General features: G+C 39.9%; 1 protein-coding gene across 1 annotated transcript in view; it reads left to right on the top strand.

Annotated features, from left to right (window-relative positions):
- Nucleotides 1-25839, top strand: part of LRRK2 (leucine rich repeat kinase 2) — a 163363-nt gene that overhangs the window by 82240 nt on the left and 55284 nt on the right. Inside the window, exons 25-32 of the mRNA XM_038765259.1 lie at nucleotides 5816-5964; nucleotides 7664-7757; nucleotides 11188-11374; nucleotides 13890-14071; nucleotides 16580-16809; nucleotides 17623-17750; nucleotides 18632-18850; nucleotides 23346-23547. Of these exons, the coding sequence (XP_038621187.1) occupies nucleotides 5816-5964; nucleotides 7664-7757; nucleotides 11188-11374; nucleotides 13890-14071; nucleotides 16580-16809; nucleotides 17623-17750; nucleotides 18632-18850; nucleotides 23346-23547 (1391 nt within the window). The remainder of the gene's footprint in view (nucleotides 1-5815; nucleotides 5965-7663; nucleotides 7758-11187; nucleotides 11375-13889; nucleotides 14072-16579; nucleotides 16810-17622; nucleotides 17751-18631; nucleotides 18851-23345; nucleotides 23548-25839) is intronic.

Here is a 25839-nt window from a genome sequence, read left to right on the forward strand (position 1 = left end):
TTAACGAGAGCATTGTGGCCTAGTGGAAAGAGCATGGGGCTGGGAGTTAGGAGATGTAGGTTCCAGTCCTAGCTCTGCCACTCTTTTTTTATTTCTTTCAAATGGTATTTGTTAAGCTCTTATTGGGTGCCAGGCACTGTACTAAGTGCTGAGGAGATACAAGCTAATCAAGTTGGACACAGTCCACGTCCCACAGGGGGCTCACAGTTAATTCCCCATTTTACAGGTGAGGTAACTGAGGCACAGAGAAATGAAGTGACTTGCCCACGGTCACAAAACAGACAAGTGGTGGTCCTGGGATTAGAACCCAGGTCCTTCTGACTCCCAGGCTGTCCAGTAAGCCATACTGCTTCGTGCCTATTATGTAACCTTGGGCAGGTTACTTAACTACTCTGTGTATCAAACTGTGAGCCCATTGTTGGGTCGGGACCGTCTCTATGTGTTGCCGACTTGTACTTCCCAAGCACTTAATACAGTGCTTTGCACACAGTAAGCGCTCAATAAATACGATTGAATGAATGAACCTGTGTTAAGTAACTATTCTCCCTCCTACTTAGATGGTGAGCTTCAAATGGGATAAAGACGGCCCAAACTGATAATCTTGTTTCTACTCTAGTCTTTAGTACAGCGCTGAGCCCATAGTAAGAGCTTAGAAAGCATATACATGTATATACATGTTACATATATGTGTTTATATATATATATATACATAGCATATACATGTTATATATGTTGATAGAGATTTAAAGCCATGCATGAGGATTTAAACCAGGAAATCCTCCAAAATATCATTGCTCCTCACTTTCCTGGCCTGCCTTCCTGTCATCTTAATTAGCTGATAGAGCCTTTTTGCCAAGTGGTACCTATTTCTAAGACATGGAGAAAGAAACACCTCATTCCAGCAACACCAGGAGAAAGAAAGATTTAGTATTCCCTCATGCCCCTCAACAATTCTGGGGGCTTGGCTCCATCCAGAACTACCCCTTACTGTTCCACAGGATCGAAAATCAACCCAATTCCTTCATGGAAAATGTAGTTTCTCCATTCTCAGAAATACCCGTGCTTATTTCCAGCTGGAATTCCAAAAATCTCACCAAAGGTTAATGAATATAGCACAGTCTGTCATTAATGGAATACTGTGTTTTTAAGAGAAAAATTTTCAGTTATTCTTGATCCATCACCAACAAGCAGAACTCTTAGACTTTTAATTAGAGATGAGTATGAGCATCTGACAGCATTTGATCTTAGATGCATGACTGATTGAGGGAATTAAGCTTTAGCCCTCTATTTGTATCCTTGTTCAAATTCACATGATGTCATGCATTACCATAAATTAATCAGATCATTGCTTGGATGAAAAACTTTAGAACATGCCAGTCCTGGAAAAATCTAGCCAGGAAAGTGTCCATTATCTTGCCCAGTATTTACCCAGATTGAGCTACAGTAGCTATTTGTCTACAATAACAAATAATAACAAATGCTATTTAAAAAAAGAAAATAAAACCTCATTTGTTAAGCACTTACTAGTCACTGGTGTAGATACAAGTTACTCAAGTCCCACATAGGGCTTACAGTCTTAATCTCCATTTTGCAGATGAGGTAACTGAGGCTCAGAGAAGTGAAATGACTTGCCCAAAGCCACACAGCAGATAAATAGCAGAGCCAGGATTAGAACCTTTGTCCTTCTGGCTCCCAGGCCTCTGCTCTATCCTCTCGGTGATGCTGCTTCTCTCAAATCAGCTTTGGTTATCTTGAAAAGGAGGCTGTTATCTCCAAGGCCATTAAGAAATAGGTGAGAACTTTGCAAAGGCTGAAAATGAAGGACCAGCCATCTCCAACCTGACTCTGACCAAAACCCAACAGACCTGGAAAACATTCAGAATCCAGGCCCTTAAACCAACCAGGGATTGTAGCTGGGTATACAGCTTGGTTCCATTAATGTTCTAGCAACAGACAAGGTGGTCAGACTTATATTGTGTTTAGTTCTGCTTAAGTGCTAGCCAGAGTAGTGCAACAGACAGTTACTCTCCCCCACACTTCAAAGCCTTATTGCAGGCTCATCTCCTCCAAGAGGCCTTCTCTGACTAAGCCCTTCTTTCCTCTTCTTCTACTCCCTTCTTTGCCACCCAACTTGGTCCCTTTATTCATCTTCCCTCCCAGCCCCATTAGACTTATGTACATCCCTGTAATTGATTTATATTAATGTCTGTCTCACCCTGTAGACTGTAAGCTGCCCTCATTGTGGGCAGGAGCTGTGTCCATTATATTGTTATATTGTATTCTCTCAAGTGCTTAGTCTGGTGCTCTGCACACAGTAAGTGCTCAATAAATGATTGACAAAGATAAAGCCTAAAGAAAGAAGAAATAGACATATATTTATATATATATATATATATATATACACACACATATACACACATGCATATATATTTGCATATATGTATATTTCCTTTTTATATGTTTACATGTATGTAGCCATCTTATTTCCTCTTCTTGCTGCTCAGCCCAGCAATGGGCAGCAGCAAAGGGAGGTAGATACCATCTCCCTTGGTTTGACTTGTGCCAACTAGTCAGCCTCATAGACTTGTCTTTTCTTATGCTGTCGAGTCATCTCCGACCCACAGCGACTCCATGGACACATCTCTCCCAGAACACCTCACCTCCATCCATAATTGTTCTGGTAGTGTATCCATAGAGTTTTCTTGGTAAAAATACGGAAGTGGTTTACCATTGCCGTCTTCCGTGCAGTCAACTTGAGCCTCCGCCCTCGACTCTCTCCCATGCTGCTGTTGCCCAGCCCAGGTGAGTTTTGACTTGTAGCAGATTTCCTTCCACTGGCTGGCCACTGCCCAAGCTAAGAATGGAACGGGTATTCCTCTGCCTGACTCTCCCTTCAGGACATCTCCATCTGGATGTCTGCCCGCCATCTAAAACTCAATATGTTCAAGACTGAACTCCTTATCTTCCCTCCCAAACCCTGCCCTCTCCCTGACTTTCCCGTCACTGTAGATGGCACTACCATCCTTCCCGTCTCACAAGCCTACAACCTTGGTGTCATCCTCAACTCCACTCTCTCATTCACCCCTCACATCCAATCCATCACCAAAACCTGCTGGTCTCACCTTCACAACATTGCCAAGATCTGCCCTTTCCTCTCCATCCATACTGCTACCTTCCTGGTTCAGTCTCTCATCCCGACTGGATTACTGCGTCAGCCTCCTCTCTGATCTCCCATCCTCCTGTCTCTCCCCACTTCAGTCTATACTTCACGCTGCTGCCCTGCTCATCTTTGTGCAGAAGAACTCTGGGCATGTTACTCCCCTTCTCAAAAATCTCCAGTGGCTACCTATCAACCTACGCATCAGGCAAAAACTCCTCACTCTCGGCTTCAAGGCTGTCCATCACCTCGCCCCCTCCTACCTCACCTCCCTTCTTTCCTTCTTCAGCCCAGCCCACACCCTCCGCTCCTCTGCTTCTAACCTCCTCACCGTACCTCGTTCTCGCCTGTCCCGCCGTCGACCCCCCGGCCCATGTCTTCCCCCTGGCCTGGAATGCCCTCCCTCCACACATCCGCCTAGCTAGCTCTCTTCCTCCCTTCAAAACCCTACTGAGAGCTCGCCTCCTCCAGGAGACCTTCCCAGACTGAGCCCCCTTTTTCCTCTCCTCCTCCCCATCCCCCCGCCTTACTTCCTTCCCCTCCCCACAGCACCTGTATATATGTTTGTACAGATTTATTGCTGTATTTATTTTACTTGTACATATTTACTATTCTATTTATTTTATTAATGATGTGTATATAGCTATAATTCTATTTATCCTGATGGTATTGACACCTGTCTACTTGTTTTGTTGTCTGTCTGTGAGCCCGTTGTTGGGTAGGGACCGTCTCTACATGTTGCCGACTTGTACTTTCCAAGTGCTTAGTACAATGCTGCACACACAGTAAGCGCCCAATAAATGTGATTGAATGAATGAATGAATAGCCGAGGCTGGTAGAGTACTGGAAACTCTGCAGGTGTAATTCTGAGGGGGGCTCATAGAATTAGGCCACATAAGACCTGCACCACAGGCCTGGCTTGTATGGATTTCTATCATTTGCAGCTCAGTTTACTAGGATCTTATTATTAGGGGCTTAGTATGTGCCAGGCATGGTAACAGATTCTGGAATAAATCCAAAATAAGGAATTTAGGTACCAGTCCCAGTCACACGAGAGAATGAGAAATTAGTATTGGGAGAACTGACACAGAAAACAGTAAGGATTAAACAATGGAGATAACTAATATTCAATTTTCCAAAATTAAAAGTACCTTGTAACCATCCTGGGGCTTAGTACAGTGCCTGGCACCTAGTAAGTTCTTAACAAATATCATTTTAAAAAATCATTATAAACACAGCTAGAACAGTACATGGAATGGACGGTGCATATGCAGGAAGGCCACACTTCACAAAGGCTGCAGATGACTATTACAGATTACTAAAACAAGAAAATGAAATTGGGAGACACTTTTTTTTTCCCCAGGTACAGTGCTAGGGGTCAAATTCCTTAGGACGGGGCAGTGGTTCCAGATTAAAGGGGAAAAAGAAATATGAAAGAAGCCACTTTCGTCAAGAGCCAAACTCCTTTCATGGAGGGGATTTTTCTGTCAGGTTTCCCTGCTGGAAGAATTCATTCATTCATTCATTCAGCTATTCAGTTATATTTGTGGAGTGCTTACCATGTGCAGAGTACTACACTCTGTGCTTGCAGAATACAATAAAACAATAAAGAGACACATTCCCTTCCTAAGCAAATTAACCTCCAGGATCTTGGAGAGGAGTAGCAGCTGCTTCTCCCTCAGCCTAGAGTAGGAGATCAGGGGCTGGAAGTAAGGGATGGGAACTTAATTGCTTCCACTCTGTTTCATTGCACTTTCCCAGGTGCTTAGTACAGTGTTCAGCACACAGTAAGTGCCCAATAAATAACATTGGTTGATTCCTTGTTGCTGTGGTAGCTGTCACGTGGACTGAGAGGATTTCACAGCAGACTTTCAGCAGGCCCAGGAGTTGTTTGACGTGCCTTCCCGAAGCTTTTAAAGTGGAGTTAACAGGAATAAGAAAGGGAACAGGACTACTCTCTTCCTACCATTCAACACGTGGATAACATTGGTAAAAAGGAGCCAACTACTGAAGGCCAGGGGACTACCTCTAATTATGTACCACGTATTTATCAGTGGCATCTATTGAGTGCTTACCTTATACAGAACAGTGTACTAAGCGCTTGGGAGAATACAGTAAAACAGAGTTGGAAGACATGTTCCTTGACCATGAAGTCAGAAGGACCTGGGTTCTAATCTCGTCTCTACCACTTGTCTGCTGTGTGACTTTGGGCAACACTCTTAACTTCTCTGGGCCTCAGTTATCTCATCTTGTAAAATGAGGATTAAGACCATGAGCCCCGTGTGGGACATGGACTGTATCCAGCCTGATTAACTTGTAACTACCCCAGTGCGATGTACAGTACGTAACACAGTAAAAACACTTAACGCGCAGTAAAAGTACAACAAATACCCTTAAAAAAATGAGCCCATAGTCTACCAGTGCATTTACTACTATTATTTTTTAAAATTACTACCTAATTGCCTTACTGTCTCATTTGTTACTTGCCCTTTGGAAATGTCATCTTATATGCCTTAATATATAAAATGAATAAATATGCTTGATACTGTTCTTTTAATGTTTTATTGTGCACAGTGAAACTCTAGAAATATCTCTTCATGTTTCTCAAGTCAACTGAGGCATCTAAGTAATATAACTCTTGGTTTCCCTCATGATTAGGAACAAAATATCGGGAATATGCTCACCCTTGGGCTTGAAAGAGTTAAAGGTTTTAAACCTTAGTAAAAACAATATTTGTTCCTTTTCTGAGAATTTTCTTGAAGCATGCACTAAAATTGAGGTCTTCAGTGCCCGGATGAATTTGCTTGGTAAGTATTCTTGTCATTCTAACATAACATTCCAAGCACTTCAGAGTAGAAATTCCATTTATGTAATTTTAAAGTTCAGATTTGATGGTTGAAAATTTGAACATGCTTATGTAATTATGGAAGAGCGCCACTTAGTAGGATTTCAGTCTCCATTTGGCAGGTGAGGCAACCGAGGCAAAGAGAAGTGACCTGCCCAAAGTCAAACAGCAGGCATGTGGCAGAGCCGGGATTAGAGAAGCAGTATGGCTCAGTGGAAAAGAGCCCGGGCTTTGGAGTCAGAGGTCATGGGTTAAAATCCCGGCTCCGCCAATTGTCAGCTGTGTGACTTTGGGCAAGTCACTTCACTTCTCTGGGCCTCAGTTACCTCATCTGGAAAATGGGGATGAAGACTCTGAGCCCCCCGTGGGACAACCTGATCACCTTGTAACCTCCCCAGCGCTTAGAACAGTGCTTTGCACATAGTAAGCGCTTAATAAAAGCTATCATTATTATTATTTTATTAAAACCCAAGTCCTCTGACTCGTGCTCCTTCCGCTAGGCCACGCTTTTTCTCTAACTGTGACAATGCAGAGAACATGGGTAATCTCAAAAAAAGTTAATTGGACTAAGCATGCCAGCTCATTCCTGTGAATGTTGGCGTATGCCATGGGAAGCAACGTGGCGTTATGGATAGAACACAGGCCTGAGAGTCAGAGGGCATGGGTTCGAATTCTGCCTCTGCCACTTGTCTGCTTTTTGACACTGGGCAAGTAGGCACTTCTCTGTGCCCCCGTTACCTCATCTGCAAAATGGGAGATTGAGACTGTGAGCCCTACATCATCATCATCATCAATCGTATTTATTGAGCGCTTACTATGTGCAGAGCACTGTACTAAGCGCTTGGGAAGTACAAATTGGCAACATATAGAGACAGTCCCTACCCAACAGTGGGCTCACAGTCTAAAAGGGGGAGACAGAGAACAAAACCAAATATACTAACAAAATAAAATAAATAGAATAGACCTGTCCCTACATGGGACAGGGCCTGTGTCCAACCCGATTTGTTGTATCCATTCCAGCACTTAGCACAGCACGTGGCATAGAGTAAGCACTTAACAAATACCATCATTATTGTTATCATTATACTCGTTGATGCAGGCCCCACTACTGCAGATTACTGCATGTACGTCCTTAAGATATTCCTTCAGTTTTGTTTTTTTTTGACCATGCCTCGGTATCATTTTTAGGAATTCCATATAAGGCACATTCTTCTGAAAACTTCACCATCTATCATATGTACTTCTGACAACTTAAAAGAACAAATAAAACTTCAGTGTGTTGGACCAAATAAAGGTCTTAATATTTGTCATCTTAAGAGGGGAAATTGCTAGGCAACGGGTTGAACAACTGTTTAAACCAAATTTGACATATCGAAGGGAAATGAAAAAGTTTCAGAAAAATATTGTTAGATAAAGATGTCATTTCAATTTTGATTTTGTTTTTTTTTCTACTAGACTGTTAGCTCCTTGAGGGGAGGAGGCTATCAACTCTATTGGACTCATTCAGTTGCTCAGTACAGTGCTCTTCCACAATAACTGCCCCCAAATACCCCTGATTGATCGACTGATTGATTCACATAGTAACTGTGTCTATTACTGCATCTACTGAAGTACATTAAGAAGTGATGCAAAATGTTATTTTCATTTCATTTCCTTTGTAGTTGCTGTGCCTTGCTTGCCCTCCAGCATAACAAGTTTAAAATTGTCACAAAACAAATTTACATGCATTCCAGAAGCAATTCTCAGCCTTCCACAGTAAGTCCATAGTTTCATAAATATTAATATCAAAGGATTTGGAAATGAAAATTTTCCAACTGGGTTATTTGTTTCACTTGCAAAATGTACTTTAAACTTTGAATGTTTAAATACATTTAGAACGTAATGCTCTAGTATATAATCTTAGTGGAGGACTTAAAGATAGAGAGGACAACTGTGATTGTAAACAATTTGACAGATTTTAGTTTTAATTTGTACAGAACATGGAAAATTGGGCAGTCAATTGCAAATTATTCCTTTGAAAATATCAATTCCTTGGATATTTTAGAATCATTTCTGAGTGTTTATCGGGGTGGGGGGCGGGAGAAGAGACCTGCTTTACCTGGTCCTAAATATTTTAAGATTTGGAATAGCTACTGAACTATGTTTTCTGTGATGATCACTCTACTAATGAAATGTTAGGTTTGTGAGAAGGAACTATAATCTTCCTTAGGGCAGAGCGTATGATAATTTCTTTATGCCTGTGACCTGCAATCCTAATTCTGTATATATGTTGAGAGCTATTCTCCTCTCCAAAAGACTCTTCATTGTAATTCAGTAGAAAACAACTTTAATCTTCTGTTTATCATCATTTGAAGCTTATTTTTTTTTCTGCTAGGAGAAAATAATACACTGAGTAGGAGTAGTACTATTGCCTGTTTTTATCCTCTCCAGTGAACTCTTTCTGGAGTAGGAAAAGCCATACTGCAAAATGACCATGATATAACCTCTCCCCATGGTACTCTGCCATTTCCCCTTCCTGCAATATTGTCTCTCTCCCCCTCTAGACTATAAACTCCTTGTGGAAAGGGATTGTGTCCACCTACTCTATTGCATTTTCCCAAGCTCTTGGTACGATGCTCTGCACACAGTAAGAGCTTAAGAAATTCCATTAACTGACTTCTGTCCGTCTCCATCTTCTTAACATCATTATGGGCAGCAAACATGTCTACTAACTCTTATATCGTACTCTCCCAAGAGCTTAGTACAGTGCTCTGCACACAGTAAGTGCTCAATAAATATGAGTGACTGATGTTATATGCCATCTTGAGCTGTATGCTGGGGGAGAAATAAATCTCCACATCCATACAGGTATTCATTCATTCATTCATTCAATTATATTTACTGATCGCTTATTGTGTGCAGAGCACTGTACTAAGCACTTGGGATAGTACAATATAACAGTAAATGAACACATTTCCTGCCCACAACGATCTTACATTCCGGAGTATGAATTTACGGTCTAGAGTACTTTCTTTATCTTCATAGGAGGCACTTGAGTTCAAATGCATCCTAAATGAAGTGTTAAATCAAGCAAAAGGGATTATGGGAGCTGTGAAATTATATCCCCCAACAACAGGAAACTCTTCTCCATTTATTCATCCATTCAGTTGTATTTATTGAGTGCTTACTGTGTGCAGAGCACTGTACTAAGTGCTTGGAAGGTACAATTCAGCAATAATTCTCCACCTGCACTCCATGTAGAATTCACTGTGGCTCTGTGTTGGGAAGACAGAGCTAGGGTCAATCGGTAGAGCAGTGACATTCCTGGAGCTTTGTGTCTTTCTCTCTGCATTCCATTCTCCAACAAACTGGATCATAATTCCTTTTGAGCCAGTGGTGAGCTGGGGGAGTGTTTTCAGTTATTTACCAGGGACTCGTAGTTCTGAAAGGAGTGTGATTCCCTTCTTGATGTGAAGTAAATTGTGAGTGTGCCTCATTTTTTTTTATGGTATTTGTTAAGCGCTTACTATGTTAAACACTGTTCTTAGCGCTGGGAGTTAAATAGGTTGGATAAAGTTCCTATCCGCAGGGGCCTCACAGTCTAAATAGGAGAGAGACCGGATATTTAATCCCCATTTTACTGTTGAGGAAACTGAGGCACAGAAAAGTTAAATGACTTGCCCAAGGTCACACAGCAAGCAATTAACAGAGCTGGAATTAGAGCTCAGGTCTTCTGACTTGCAGGCCTGTGCTCTTTCCATTAGGCCATGCTGCTTTCAACATCAGGTGTCCTTTCTGGTTATAAGTCCAGAGGAATATTTCATTTGTCATTTGTCCTAGTCTAGATTAAAAACAAAACAAAACAAAAAAACCCCTAGAAGTTTAATTCCAAATAGTGAAATAACAGTGAGTCATGATTAATAAATGATTGCTTTCAATTCTGCTCCTGACCTAAAAACCCTCTCCTTCCTTGCAAAATGTCTACTTTTCTGAAGAAATCTCGAGAGCGCATTGCTCATGGTTCTTCCGGTCATGCCTCACAGCCATTTCACAAAAGAATTTTCTGAGGAGCCATACTCTGGTTGCTAGCTTTTAAAAGAAAGAAAAGTATCACTGATGGCAGAGATGGATTTACCTCCATCCTTAGAAGCATTATCAATCAATCAATCAATCGTATTTATTGAGCGCTTACTGTGTGCAGAGCATTGTACTAAGTGCTTGGGAAGTACAAGTTGGACTTATATGTCTTTTACTCATGTATGTTAGATAATAGCGCTTAAAACGGTGTCTGGCTCTGAGTAAATACTTAACAAATGCCATTATTATTATTATTATTAGCCACAGTGACAAATAAGCTTTGCCTGGTAAGTGGGTGAATTGAGAGTATAAAATGGGAAAATAAGAAATATGTTTTTATTCTATGAGAAGCAAAGGTTAAAATAGCTGCGCATATATTCCTTAGTGGAAAAAATTGTACCCTTTATGGTTCAAGGCCCAAAAACAGAGCACAATGCATTCATTAAAATACATGATGCTGAGGGATTCTTTCCTTTTCAAGTAGCTTATAATGACTTCGTCATCCTTCCGGACTCAGGATACAATTATCTAAGTGTACTTTTTTCCCCCTGCCATTACTGCCATTGTAGTTGACCTGGGTGGGGTCAGCTTCAAAAAGGTCAGGAGTAAGATAACATTTCATCTTCTTTTGCCTGAGTAGACTCACACTCATAATTTTCATGCTCAGAATTCAGTCTCAGAAGACTCCCAGTAACAGCAAAGAAACTAAAATTAAATGAGGAAAAAGTGGGTGGGACTTTTAGAAGAAAGAAGAGGAAGTAAACTAACAAACATTATTTTTAAAAATAGCTGTTTAAAAAAAAACACTTCCATTTGTAATTCCACCTCATTCTTCCCGAATTGTTTATTCAGCAAGTGAATTATCTAAACAGACTCTTCTGTGACATTAATTTTGTTTTTTACTCTCTGCTTGTTTATCTTTCCTGGGTAAATCCGCCCACTTTCCAGCTGCCTCCACCCTCTCCTTGGACCCTATTTTTTTTTTTTCCCATTTCCAAACTATCACTGATTCTTGCCTCATGGTGTAAATTTTTTTTGTTTCAAAATCCAACGGTTTACAGTTATTCTTGCAGACACTTTTTATTTGTACAGAAGACCATACTTTAATTTGATTTTTGCATATTTTTAGTTTGCGTTCATTAGATTTGAGCAGCAATGAAATACTTAATCTACCTGGACCTGTACACTGGAAATCCTTAAACCTAAGAGAGCTCTTGCTTAATTACAATCAAATCAGCATCTTAGATTTGAGTGAAAAAGCATCTGCATGGTCAAGACTGGAGAAATTGCACCTCTCCCATAATAAATTGAAGGAGGTAAAAATTGTAATTCTATTTTAATTTTCAGACAAGAGTGTAATAGCAAAGTACTCCCATTTCTACATCTTTTGGTATTTCATCAGTTGGACTTATGCTTTGAAGATTGGTATTGTAATTCAGCCTGCTGTGTAATTTATTTATATTAATGTTTGACACCCTCTAGACTGTAAACTCAATGTGGACAGGGAATAGGTCTGTTATATTGATGTATTGTACTTTTCCAAGCAGTTAGTACAGTGCTCTGCACACAGTAAGCGCACAATAAATACGATTGGCAGACAGTATTCTATCACTGTTGAGCATTTTTTGTGTCTTTAATCTAGGATGTTTCCCCCTTTTGGTAATTCTGTTCAAATGTTTCAACAGAGTGAACTAGGCGTCTGTTGAAAGGCCTTTTATGGGGATGAAAAAAGTTAGAATTGTATCAACTCCATCTACATAGTATAAAGAGGTAGCATGTGGGGAGTTCATTTAGAAAAGTGAAAGCAAAATTTAAGGTTCAGTTCCACAAGCTGATAAGGAATATGGAAAACTTTTAAAAATACAATGGGTGCAGTGACTTTAATGGTATAATACAGTAGGGGTCCTTAATTCAAAACAAGCTCTTCAGTGATGAAATTGATTTCTACACTGCTACAGTGCTGGTTCTGATGATGCTGACATACATGAGGAGTGTGGAAGATAGACTGTAAACTCAATGTGGGCAGGGAATAGGTCTGTTATATCGATGTATTGTACTTTTCCAAGCAGTTAGTACAGTGCTCTGCACACAGTAAGCGCACAATAAATACGATTGGCAGACAGTATTCTATCACTGTTGAGCATTTTTTGTGTCTTTAATCTAGGATGTTTCCCCCTTTTGGTAATTTTGTTCAAATGTTTCAACAGAGTAAACTAGACGTCTGTTGAAATGCCTTTTATGGGGATGAAAAAAGTTAGAATTGTATTAACTCCATCTACGTAGTATAAAGAGGTAGCATTTGGGGAGTTAATTTAGAAAAGTGAAAGCAAAATTTAAGGTTCAGTTCCACAAGCTGATAAGGAATATGGAAATATAGGCTTTTTATGGTCATGAAATCTGAACGATTTCCCTAATTGTGTGCAGCAGTACTGTGGCTATCTGGAGGTGTCTCTCCTATCTCTGTTGCTGAATTGGACTTTCCAAGCACTTAATACAATGCTCTGCACACAGTAAGTGCTCAGTAAATACGATTGAAAGAATAGTCATTCAGGGGTAACTCATTTGGGAGAGTCTTAGTTTCCACAAACCCAGGGACCAGGGTCTGGATTCAGACAGATTGGGCCCAAATCCACTAGTTGATTTATGAATTGAGTGAGAAACCTAGTAATATGCCAAAAAAAAAAATTCCCCATGACAGCTTAGAAGATGTTTGGGAATAAAACAGAATTAAGTTTAAAAGAGAAAGTTGAGGATAATTCAGGTTGAGGAAAAATGATAATCAGCAAATGTGCCTGGAACTTAGTCCTATAAAATCACAGTAAGAGAATGTGAACGTTGGAAGGTAATCTTATGTTCAGATTTTTAATTTTCAAGTACTTAGATTACTGTGAGTGCTTTGGAAACTTGGAAAAGCTCAGAGGAGAGCAGTAAAAAATATTTTAATAGTTGGAAACAGACCAAACTTAAAAGGCTAAAAAGAAAATGGGAGCATTTTAGCTTGAGCAAGGAAAGGCTGAGGGAAAGTCTGAATAATAATCTTCCAACATATGGAGGGATAAGAAAAATGTGATGGGGAATTTAGATTTGCCAATTTTACTGAGGTTCCTAGCCAACAGAACGATTTAGAAAGGTCTTCAGGAACTCTGTTGTTAGACAAGAAGTAGCAACATGGCTCGGTGGTAAGAGAGCGGGCTTGAGAGTCAGAGGTCATGGGTTTGAATTCCGCCTCCGCCACTTGTCAGCTGTGTGACCTTAGGCAAGCCATTTAACTTTTCTGTGCCTCAGTTACCTCATCTGCAAAATGGGGATTAAGACTGTGAGCCCCACATGGGACAACCTAATCACCTTGTATCCCCCCCAGCGTTTAGAACAGTGCTTTGCACATAGGAAGTGCTTAACAATGCCACTATTATTATTATTATTATTATTATCAAAGAAGTAATGTGCCCTAGTAGAAAGAGCAAAGACTTTAGTGTCCGAAGACCTGGGTTCTAAAGAGCTTTCTGCTCTAAAACTTGGGGGTAGTGTTTGGAGTCACCAAATATCTTGGACGCACTTTTTAAAAGATTTCCAAAATTCTTTGAAATTCTAAGTATCTTGTATCTACTCCAGCACTTGGAACAGTGCTCGACATATAGTAAGCACATAACAAATATAATAATAATAACAATTCTGATAGAATGTTCTAAAGTGGTAGCAGTAAAAATAATTGGATTATTTTTCAACAACTATCTACCACACTGTAGATCTGATGACTATTTATGATGATGATAATGACAGTATCTGACTTGTGGAAAAGTTTTATCTTCTGTTTTTTTTCATGTAATAAAGATTCCCCCTGAGATTGGCTTCCTTGAAAATTTAGCATCTCTTGATGTAAGTTACAATTTGGACTTAAGGTCTTTTCCCAATGAAATGGGGAAACTGTCCAAAATCTGGGACCTTCCTTTGGATGAACTGCGCCTTAATTTTGACTTTAAACATATAGGATGCAAGGCAAAAGACATTATAAGGTCAGATCATTTTCTTAATTGTTGCTCTTGTTTTGCTAGAAGTTGTTATTTTGACCCATTTTCTTCCAAAGGAAAATATTCTTTTGAATTTGCTTCCCATACATCACAATACTGAACGTGAGTACTGATCTTACAGTTAGTGCCAAAATGGAAAATGCCAACTGAACAGATCACTTAATATGGCTTTCTGGACTTGCTGTCTTTTGAACAGAGCATTGAATAAGTGCCTAGTTCAATGTTAAGCATTTTCCCCTTATAACTGTAATTCCCTTCCTTACTTTCTTAAAAGTTCTCCACCTGGATGTCATTTACCACTCACATGTCTCTACATTCTTCCAGTTTTCCATCCATAATATTGAAAGAGGTGTGCCTTTCTCTCCCACTCTTGACCTCCTATATGAAATGCTGTAACCCCCTCCTTGACTGATCTCCCAGCCTCAGAGTTCTCCCTTCTTCAGCGTATCCTACACACTGTCGCACATGTCCTTTTAAAACGACATTGAGAGTGCATCACTCCCATCATCACCAGATTCTGATAGCTTTCTGTTCTCTTTACATGAAAGAATGACTCCTAGCTGTTGCTTTTACCCTCTTCGAGCCATCTCCCTCGTGGTGTTCACTGTCCCCTAAACCTCGGTTTGCACTCTCTGCTTCTCCCACACTTACCATGCCTGCCCAAGCTTTTCCTCTTCCTAGAGTTCATTCTTCCTCTGAAAAGTCACCTATTCAAGCAGCGTGGAACAATGCCTGAGAATCAAAAAGACCTGGGTTCTAGTTCCAGCATTGCCACCTGTCTGCTCTGTGTCCCTGCTCACTTCACTTCTCTGCGCTTCAGTTACCTCATTTGGAAAATGGGGATTAAGATTGTGAGCCCCATGTGTGAAAGGGGCTGTGTCCAACCTGGTTGCCTTGTACCTTCCCCAGCTGCTCGTATAGTGCCTGGCACAGAGTAAGCGCTTAACAAATACCACAATTATTATTATGATTGTTAACATCCCTTATCAGCATGCTACTCCACTAGCCACAGTAGCCCTCGTGTTGCTAACTGTTTATTTGTTTTGTATTTATTTATAATATCGTTCACTCTTTTTAAAATTTGTATCCATGCTCCACTCTGAAGAGAAGCAGCGTGGCTCAGTGGAAAGAGCACGGGCTTTGGAGTCAGAGGTCGTGAGTTTGAATCCCGGCTCCACCACAAGTCTGCTGTGTGACCTTGGGCAAGTCACTTAACTTCTCTGAACCTCAGTTCCCTCATCTGTAAAAATGGGGATTAAGACTGTGAGCCCCGCGTGGGACAACTTGATCACATTGTATCCCCCCCAGTGCTTAGAACAGTGCTTTGCATATAGTAAGCGCTTAACAAATGCCATCGTCATCATCATCATCATCACTCTTTTGCTCGTTTCACTTCGGGCCACTTATCTCCCCCTTCAGATTGTAAGCCCGCTGAAGGGAGGAGCTGCACCTTTTATTTACTTCTCTAGAATGTTCCCAAGTGCCTAGTAGAGTGCTCAGTTCAAAGAGAAGTTCAATAAATGCTACTGGTGATGAGGATCATGATGAACGGATGTTGTAGAGTCTCTGTTCCTGGGTAGATTTTTCTAAAGAACAGGCTTTCATATGCTATGAAGAGATTAACCGATCAATCAGTGGTGTTTATTGAGCACTTGCTGTGTGCACAGCACTGTACTGAGTGTTTGTCAGTTGCTAGCCTAGATCAATCAAGCAATGGTAATTATTGAACGCTTACTATGTGAAGAGCACTATACTAAGCACTTGGGAGAGTACAGTATAAATCAAACTGAGAGATTCTATGCTATATTGGAGATTTGAAATAGATACTTAAATGCATTTTATTATTGTTTGTGAGGATGGAGGAATTAAGGCAACATTTCGGGCTGCAGACAAGAAATTTCAGCATAACAAATAGTCTTTGTGTTACCACAAAGTGGTCTGGACTAAACGTATCATTTTGGTCTTTTCAGGCACAAACACATCCTTAAGTGAATTGCACGTAGGTGGCATTTTATTCCAGAAAGGAGGGAATATTTATTTTCTCTGTGTCTCTGTGTCTCTGTCTCTGTCTCTCACACACACACACACACACACACACACACACACACCCACACACACCCACACCCCCCCCCCCCCCAAATAAATTCTATTAGAGAAGCAGCGTGGCTCAGTGGAAAGAGCCCAGGCTTGGGAGTCAGAGGTCATGGGTTCTAATCCCAGCTCCGCCACTTGTCAGCTGTGTGACTCTGGGCAAGTCACTTAACTTCTCTGAACCTCAGTTCCCTCATCTGTGAAGTGGCGAAGTGGGGATTAAGACTGTGAGCCCCACGTGGGACAACCTGATCACTTTGTATTCCCCCCCCCCCCCACAGCGCTTAGAACAGTGCTTTGCACATAGTAAGCGCTTAACAAATGCCATTATTATTATTATTATTATTATTCAAAATCCCACGAAACGCCACTATTTTGATTCTATTGTTTCTGGATTGCCAGGTTTCTTCAACAGCGGTTAAAGAAGGCCGTACCCTACAGTCGAATGAAACTTATGATTGTGGGAAATACCGGAAGTGGCAAAACGACGTTATTACAACAGCTAATGAAAAGCAAGCGATCGGACCCAGGCGTTCAAAATGCTACAGTCGGCATAGACGTAAAGGATTGGTCTATCCAGATCAGAGGAAAAGGGAAGAGAGATCTGGTTCTCAATGTCTGGGATTTTGCAGGTATCTGCTTCTCCAGATGATTTGGGTAACTCAGCATTCATCATGCAGCATATTATCCTCATTAGTTTTTTGCAGCTCAACTTTATTCCCATAACAAAGCTGTTAAAAAAAAGGGTTGAAAGAATCTTAATAATTCAGGCAATACTAATAAGGATAATAATCATTATATACTCACTGTGTGTCAAACCGGGTGCTAAGTGCTGCAGTGGAAAAAGAAAATTAGAGTGGACACAACTCCTGTCCCACATGGGGCTCAGAGTCTACAAGGGAAGAAGAATTTATTCCCAGTTTACAGGAAAGGAAACTAAGGCACAGAGAAGTTAAGTAACTTGCCCAAGGTCACAAGGCAGGCAAATGGCATAGCCGGCACTTAAACCCAAGTCTCTTGACTCCTTGTTCTTCCTCTTTCCACTAGGCCATGGAAATATTATTTATTGCCTGAAAGACCTTATAGGAGAAGGCGGGCTTTCAGGAGCAACCTTTCCAGGAGAAGCTGGTCTAGTGAAACGAGCTTGGACGTGGGAGTCAGAGGACTTTATTATTATTATTATTATTACTCTGCCACTTGTCTGCTGTGTGACCTTGGGCAAGTCACTTAACTTCTCTGTGCCTCATTTAATTCATTTGTAATTTGGAGATTAAGATCGTGAGCCCTATGTGGGACTGGGTCTGTGTCCAACCCAATGGTCTTGTAGCTTGTATCTACCCCAACACTTAGTACAGTGTCAGGCACCTAGTAAGCGCTTAGAAAATACCAGTAGCTTTTTTTTAAAAAAAAAAAAGCCTAGAATTTGGTTGATCTCTGTTGTTTAGGACAAGAGGAGTTCTACAGCACTCATCCTCACTTTATGACTCAGAGAGCCTTGTATCTTGCTGTTTATGATCTCAGCAAAGGAGAAGCAGAAGTGGATGCTATGAAGCCATGGCTCTTCAATATAAAGGTATCTATTTTCACTGTAATCATCTAAATACATCTAAATACACCCGAATAGATGGGTTTAAAATTTGAGCAAATCTATCCTTAATTAAAGTATAATTAATTAAAGTAATTGAGTTATAATTAATTGAGTTGAATTATAATTAAAGTTATACTTAAAGTAATTGAGTATGTTTCTCAGATTTCAAAATTCACACATTTCATAAACATGCTGAAAGTAGTAAAGATCATCTTGATTTGGTCTCTGGATCTTTAGGTTTTCCTGAACCGCTCAGTGAACAGTCATGATTAACTCTCCTTAAAATAATGAGGTGGGCTAAAGAGCGCATACAAAATTCTGGCTCCTGTGTCATATCTGTTAATATGGGCCCTGTTTTTTCATCCAGATATCGTAAGAAATGTCACTTATTGAATAGTAATGCGTAAAATAGTAATTATTTTTTATTTTAGGCTTAAATCATAAACTTACATTTGAATTCTGAAACTTCTCTCTGATCTCCCATCCTCGTGTCTCTCCCCACTTCAATCCATACTTCATGCCGAATGAAAATGATGACTTCATTCAGAAACTGCAAGCAGTACTTGTAGATTAATTCGTTTTGAAACAGGAGCGTTTTCAAATTTTAAACAATGTAATATTATTATGATTACCTTGAAGCTGAATGAGGGGGAATGAGGTAAAAAGGAGTGGGAAGAGTGACTATTTTTTTTAAGTTTGTAGATTTGACTTCTGTCATTTTTAAGAAAAATAGATAGGCATCGGAAAGCAAAGTTTTTTCCTACTTTTTTGTTTCTTGGAGTTGCTTATTACTATTGCAACTAGAGTGAAGGAAAAAAAAATTCCTAATTTCAAACTGGGAAACCTATTTTGATTTTAACCATCAGGCCCGGGCTTCTTCCTCACCTGTGATTCTTGTTGGCACTCATTTGGATGTGTCTGATGAGAAACAACGGAAGGCCTGCATAAGCAAAATTACCAAAGAGCTTTTGAACAAGAGAGGATTCCCTGCAGTTCGGGATTATCACTTTGTGAATGCTACAGAGGAATCAGATGCTTTGATAAAACTCCGGAAAACTATCATAAAGGAGAGCCTGAACTTCAAGGTAATTAAATCTTTGTTTTTGCAATAAGGGATTAGGTAGACCAGAGAATTATTTTTATTACTACTGACGGAATGTTTACTTGTACTGTTTTACATCCTAATAATAATAATAATAATAATAATAATAATAATAATAGCATTTATTAAGCACTTACTATGTGCATAGCACTGTTCTAAGTGTTGGGGAGGTTACAAGGTGATCAGGTTGTCCCACGGGGGGCCCACAGTCTTAATCCCCATTTTGCAGATGTGGTAACAGGCCCAGAGAAGTTAAGTGACTTGTCCAAAGTCACACAGCTGGCAATTGGTGGAGTTGGGATTTGAATCCATGACCTCTGACTTCATAGCCCGTTCTCTTTCCACTGAGCCATGCTCATTCATGCTGGAAACTGGAAGAACATAACTCATTCATTCATTCATTGTCGTATTGAGCGCTTACTGTGTGCAGAGTACTGTACTAAGCGCTTGGAAAGTACAGTTCGGCAACATATTGAGACAGCCCCTAACCAACAACAGGCTCACAGTCTAGAAGGGGGAGACAGACATAAAAACAAGGATTTAATTGACCCTTCAATCTATGGTTTCCTGACCTCCAACTTTTTTCAGACCCATTTTTCTATTCTGAAATTCAGGGAATAACTTTTAAAATGCTGTTGATTTTTACCTTAACGGTACCTAATAAAATGTTGATGGAAGATTTCTGTGCCACCAATTGCGTGAAATGTAAAACATTCCATATCTTTATAGTCCCTAATGTAAAAAAAATCCACTAGATTGATGTCAAGCATTTATTAAAGCATAATTATGATATGCACCATTCTCTATTTCCCCTTCTGCTCAATTTTTTATCCTTGAGCCTTTTCGGTCTTCTTCTTTATTTTCCCATGCTGGACCCAAAGGCAGCCTGTTATATTTATGTATTCAGGTATTCATAATAATAATAATGATGGCGTTTATTAAGCGCTTACTATGTGCAAAGCACTGTTCTAAGCACTGGGGAGGTTACCAGGTGATCAGGTTGTCCCATGGGGGGCTCACAGTCTTAATCCCCATTTTACAGAAGAGGTCACTGAGGCACAGAGAAGTGAAGTGACTTGCCCAAAGTCACACAGCTGACAATTGGCAGAGTTGGGATTTGAACCCATGACCTCTGACTCCAAAGCCCGTGCTCTTTTCCACTGAGCCACGCTGCTTCTCTATGTACATAAGTGACCATCAAACCAAGGAAATGTGGTTCCCAGAATTGGTACTGTTTTATTATACTCTCCCAGATGCTTAGACCAGTGCTCTAAATCCAGTAAGAACTCAAGAAATACCACTGATCAATTGCTGTTTCCCTAGTTTATTTCCTGTGATTTCTGAAAATATTTTGACTGTCACCTCAGCTTTGAAATGCTCTCTGCCTTGGCCCAATCAATCAATCAATCGTATTTATTGAGCGCTTACGGTGTGCAGAGCACTGTACTAAGCGCTTGGGAAGTACAAGTTGGCAACATATATTGGCCCAGCCACAGACTTGCCAAAAGGGGAGTCACATATTGTCCCAGGCATTATTATTTCAGTCATGTGAAGAACGAAGCAGCTGAAGAGAAGCAGCATGGCCTAGTGGTAGAACATGGGCCTGGGAATCAGAAGGACCTGGGTTCTGATCCTGCATCTGCCGCTTGCCTACTCTGTGACTATGGGTGAGTCACTTAACTTCTGTGCCTCAGTTCCCTCATCTGTGAAGTGGGGATTAAGACTGTGAACCCCATGTGGGACAGGGACTGTGTCCTACCCAATTATCATCAAGCGCCTAGTACAGTGCTCTGGACACAGTAAACACTCAATAAATGCGATTGAGTGAATGCATCTACCCCAGTGCTTAGAACAGTGCCTGGCACATATCATCATCATCAATCGTATTTATTGAGCGCTTACTGTGTGCAGAGCACTGTACTAAGCACTTGGGAAGTACAAGTCGGCAACAGATGGAGACAGTCCCTACCCAACAGTGGGCTCACAGTCTAAAAGGGGGAGACAGAGAACAAAACCAAACATACTAACAAAATAAAATAAATAGAATAGATATGTACAAGTAAAATAAATAAATGGAGTAACAAATATGTACAAACATATATACATATATACAGGTGCTGTGGGGAAGGGAAGGAGGTAAGGTGGGGGGATGGAGAGGGGGACGAGGGGGAGAGGAAGGAAGGGGCTCAGTCTGGGAAGGCCTCCTGGAGGAGGTGAGCTCTCAGTAGGGCCTTGACATAGTAAGCGCTTAACAAATGCCATTATTATTATTATCATTATTAATAATTATAATCCATAATAATAATAGTGATATTTGTTAATTGCTTACTATGTGCCAAGCACTCTTCTAAGCGCTGGGGTAGATACATTCATTCAATCGCATTTATTGAGCGCTTACTGTGTGCAGAGCACTGTACTAGGTGCTTGATGATAACTGGTCCCTACCCAACAGCGGGCTCACAGTCTAGTACTGTTCTAAGCCCTGGGGCAGATACAAGGTAATCAGGTTGTCCCATGTGGGGCTCACAGTCTCAATCCCCGTTTTACAGATGAGGTAACTGAGGCACAGGGAAGTTAAGTGACTTGCCCAAAGTCACACAGCTGACAAGCGTTGGAGCCGGATTCATCAGATTCTTCGTGTTTTCTTTTCTGTCAGAAAGCGTCCTTGAAATTGGAGCCTGTAATTTACAGAACTGAATTTGATCTTGACCCATTTAGCGATGAGAACAGAAGGTAGAAAGAGGCCGACGAAGGATTGATGTTTACGTTGTAGGGATTAAGACACACAAGCACAAAATCTTTTAGTTTGGAGGTCAGTGGTGAGGTAATGCTTGTGTTCTAGGCAGTGGAAATTGGGTATCACTACCTGCCACCTTCAGGGAATATTGCAGAAGAAAATAGGTGTGATCATTTCAGTGTCATATTTTAAGTTTAGGGACAGTTTTTCAGAGTAAGTTTTTGTGACACAAACTGGAAATTAGAGATGTGGAAAAACATTGCCATCTAGTGGCCTTCAGAAGCATTTGTTTCATGCATTTATTTTCATTTATTTTTATATTTATTTATTTATATTTATATTTTTTATATTTTTATATTATATATATTTATATTTATTTTTATATTTATTTTTTTTTCATTATATTTATTTATTTCAAGCATTTATTTTCTGTTGATTTAAAGTGGAAAAATTTAACATCTGTTATGAATCCACATCCAAAGTAAAGTAAAGAGACCCATTTTATGGAGATGACTAGGCCAGTTGGAGTAATCTGATTTCCTCCAATTCAGACCATTTGGATCGCTGGCGCCCCAAATTAGTGACTAAATTTCAGGAAATGCAACAGTGCTATAACCCCATCTCCTGTTACTTGTGCCTTGTTGCTGTATCGTTCACTCATTCATTCAGTTGTATTTATTGAGCGCTTACTGTGTGCAGAGCACCGTACTAAGGGCTTGGGAAGTACAAGTTGAGTTTCTATGCAAGAACGTCTTGGAGCTTTCACGAGCATGACGTGAGATTTCCCTAGAAAATGGCATTACAAGAGTGAAAAGACTTGGTTCTGTCATTCCTATTTCCAGGTTCGGTGGTGTTTTCCAGCTGGCAAAAAGCACATTTTAAAAAGTAAAATGGAATTTTACAAAAGGCAGTTAATTTCCCTCATTCAGTGAGTTCTAATTCTTGGGAAAGGACACATTTTTCCTGTAATTATTTTGCATTTTTTAAATGTCGTTTTTAGACTTTTCATTTATTTAGCACTCCTGTTGCGTGCAAGTTGACACTGTTATTAACAGTTTTGGTAATTCTCCTTTTGTTTATGCTGTGCTCAGGTCTCTGGTCTCATTTAATATGGACTTCCTGTTCAACAATATTTGGTTGACCTGATTTCCCCTTTTTCAATCATGTTGCCTTTAGTTTAGTTTAGTTTAACTTTGTTTTTTGAAATAGTCTGTGTGCATTTGCAAAACCAAAGCTATTTGACTGTTTTAGTAATCCGATTATTTGATTTTCTTAAAAACATGATTAATCAGAATTCTTTGACTGTATCTTGAGTAGTTCCTGCTTAATTTACCAATAAGTCTGAGAAAACATGTTGACTTGCATGTCATCATGCAAATTGACACTGTTATTAACAATTTTGGTAATTCTCGTTTTGTTTATGCTGTGCTCAGGTCTCTGGTCTCATTTAATATGGACTTCCTGCTCAACGATATTTGGTTGACCTGATTTCCCCTTTTTCAGTCTTGTTGCCTTTACTTATTTTCTATAGTTTAACTTTGTCTTTTGAAATAGTCTGTGTGCATTTGCAAAACCAAAGCTATTTGACTGTTTTAGTAATCCGATTATTTGATTTTCTTAAAAACACGATTAATCAGAATTCTTTGACTGTATCTTGAGTAGTTCCTGCTTAATTTACCGATAAATCTGAGAAAATGTCAATTAAATGGGTTTTAAAAGTTTATCATTGGCATCTGTACAGATCAGAGATCAGCCTGTAGTTGGTCAGCTAATTCCAGACAGCTATCTGGAACTTGAAAAGATAATTTTATTGCAACGTCAAAATGTCCCAACTGAATTTCCCGTGATTGACAAGAAAGAATTATTAGGATTAGTCCAGGCAAGCCAGCTGCAGTTGGATGAAAATGAACTTCCTCATGCAGTTCACTTCCTCAATGAATCAGGTATGTATTCACTTTTTATTTTTAACTTTGATAAGTTTAGGCAGAGCAGTTTACTTGAAAATATATGAACTAGACAGAACTTTCATGGAATGAAATGGTTGATAGTAATAAAGCTTCCTCAGAGTCTCAAATTTATAGTATCACTTTTTAAAAAAATTAAAGTAGAATATTTTTAATAATTATTATAATAAGTATTAAATATTTGGTATATATAATATTTAATATTTTAATAATATTAAGAATTATGACATTTGTAAGTGCTTACTATGTGCCAAACAGTATACCAAGCACTGGGGTGATATTCAGGTTGGACATAGTCCTTGTCCCACATGGAGCTCATAGTCTAAGTAGAGGGAGTAGGATTTAGTCCCCATTTTACAGGTGAGGAAAATGAGGCACAGAGAAGTGAAGTGACTTGCCCATGGTCATATAGCAGAAATATGAGAGAGCAGGGATTTGAACCCAGGCCCCTCTGAATCCCAGGCCTTTGCCCACTCTGCTTCCCTCAAATTAAATAAAGAAATTGCGCATGGCCTAGTGGATACAGTATGGGCCTGGAAATCAAAAGGACCCAAGTTCTAAATTCTAATCCTGGCTCTGCCACATGTCTGCTGTGTGACCTTAGTCAAGTCACTTCACTTCTCTGTGCCTTGATTACCACATCTGTAAAATGGGGATTGAGACTGGGAGCCCTATGTGGGACAGGGACTGTGTCCAACTCAATTATATTTTATGTAGCCTAGCACTTAGTAGAGTATCTGGCACATAGTAAGTGCTTAACAAAAACCACTTAGTTTTTGTTATTATTATTATTATACAAAACAGATTTTTTTATAAACTTCTAATATATCAATATATTAAAGGAAAGCTTGTCCGAGAGGGAAATATGAGAACTTGCCTTTTAAAACAAAGGCTCGCAAATTGGGATACCTGCTTTGGGGTGGATTTTTTATTTGTAGGTATTTGAAAAAATAAAAATATTTGATAGATCTTTCCCCCCACCAATTCTTGAATAGTGTGACAATAAACTTGTTCTTTAAAAATGTATTTAAATGTTTTTAAAGAATGTGTAAATTGGCCAAATGCTGTAGAGTAATGAATCTGCCTCTGCTATAGCAACAGCTTACCTTATTAGTAGCAGCATAGTATAGTGGATAAAGCAGGGGCGTGAGAGCCAGAAGGTCACGGGTTCTAATCCCAGCTCTGCCACTTGTCTTCTGGGTGGCCTTGGGCAAGTCACTTAACTTCTCTGGGCCTCAGTTACCTCATCTGTAAAATGGGGATTAAGACTGTGAGCCCCATGTGGGACAACCTGATTACCTTGTATCCCCCGCCCCCCCCCAGTGCTTAGAACAGTGCTTGGCACATAGTAAGTGCTTAACAAATGCCATTATTATTATTATTCTCTGGGCCTCAGTTACTTCATCCATAAAAGCGAGATTTAGATTGTGAGCCCTGTGTGGGACAGGGACTGTCCCCAACACAATTTGCTTGTATCTACCCCAGCACTTAGCACAGCACCTGGCACATAATAAGCACCTAACAAATACCGCAATTATTATTAGCTGTAATAGTATTCATTAAGTGCCTAATGGTGCAGAGCACTGCACCAAGTGCTGGACGAGAATGCACACATGACACTTAGACACATCCCTTCTCCCTCAGGGGACATAGGAAAATGTATTTTCATGTTGTGCAGTTGTCAAATTTTGTGAAAACACTCTCCTATAAATAATTTCACATTTGGCCAAATATGCAAAGGGGAAATGTAATGCTAGCTATCCAACTTTAATAGGGATTATCTCATATAGTTAAAACCAGGAGTTTTTGAGTGCCTTACCCTTAATCACACTTCACAGAACTTCCTGAATCTTACTGTTCAAATATCTGTTTGATTGGCAGATAGGACTTGAGATGTTTCCATTCCCAAGCTCTGCCTTTCCTGCTGAACAGCTACTTTGAAGGCTTTAAGGGTGACCCCTTGAATAAGAAGGTTTGGTAGACGTGCTGGGGTTTTGGCTGATCCAGCTGAACTGTGGGGACCTGTTGACAATTGTGTGAACAGTTAAACAAATTGATGATGTATTTGTCATGAGGCAACTAGAAACAGGCAATTTCCAGAAGAAAATACTCTTTCTGCACAGTTTCAACCTAACATTTTTCAGCCCTTTGGAACTGAATTAAAATACAAAATCCCTTTATTAACAGACGTAAAGGACATATAACTATTGCAATTAAGGCAATACATGATAATAATAATAATGGTGGTGTCTAAGTGCTTACTATGTGCAA

The sequence above is a fragment of the Tachyglossus aculeatus genome, chromosome 2, assembly GCF_015852505.1.
Source record: "Tachyglossus aculeatus isolate mTacAcu1 chromosome 2, mTacAcu1.pri, whole genome shotgun sequence".
Lineage (NCBI taxonomy): Eukaryota > Metazoa > Chordata > Mammalia > Monotremata > Tachyglossidae > Tachyglossus > Tachyglossus aculeatus.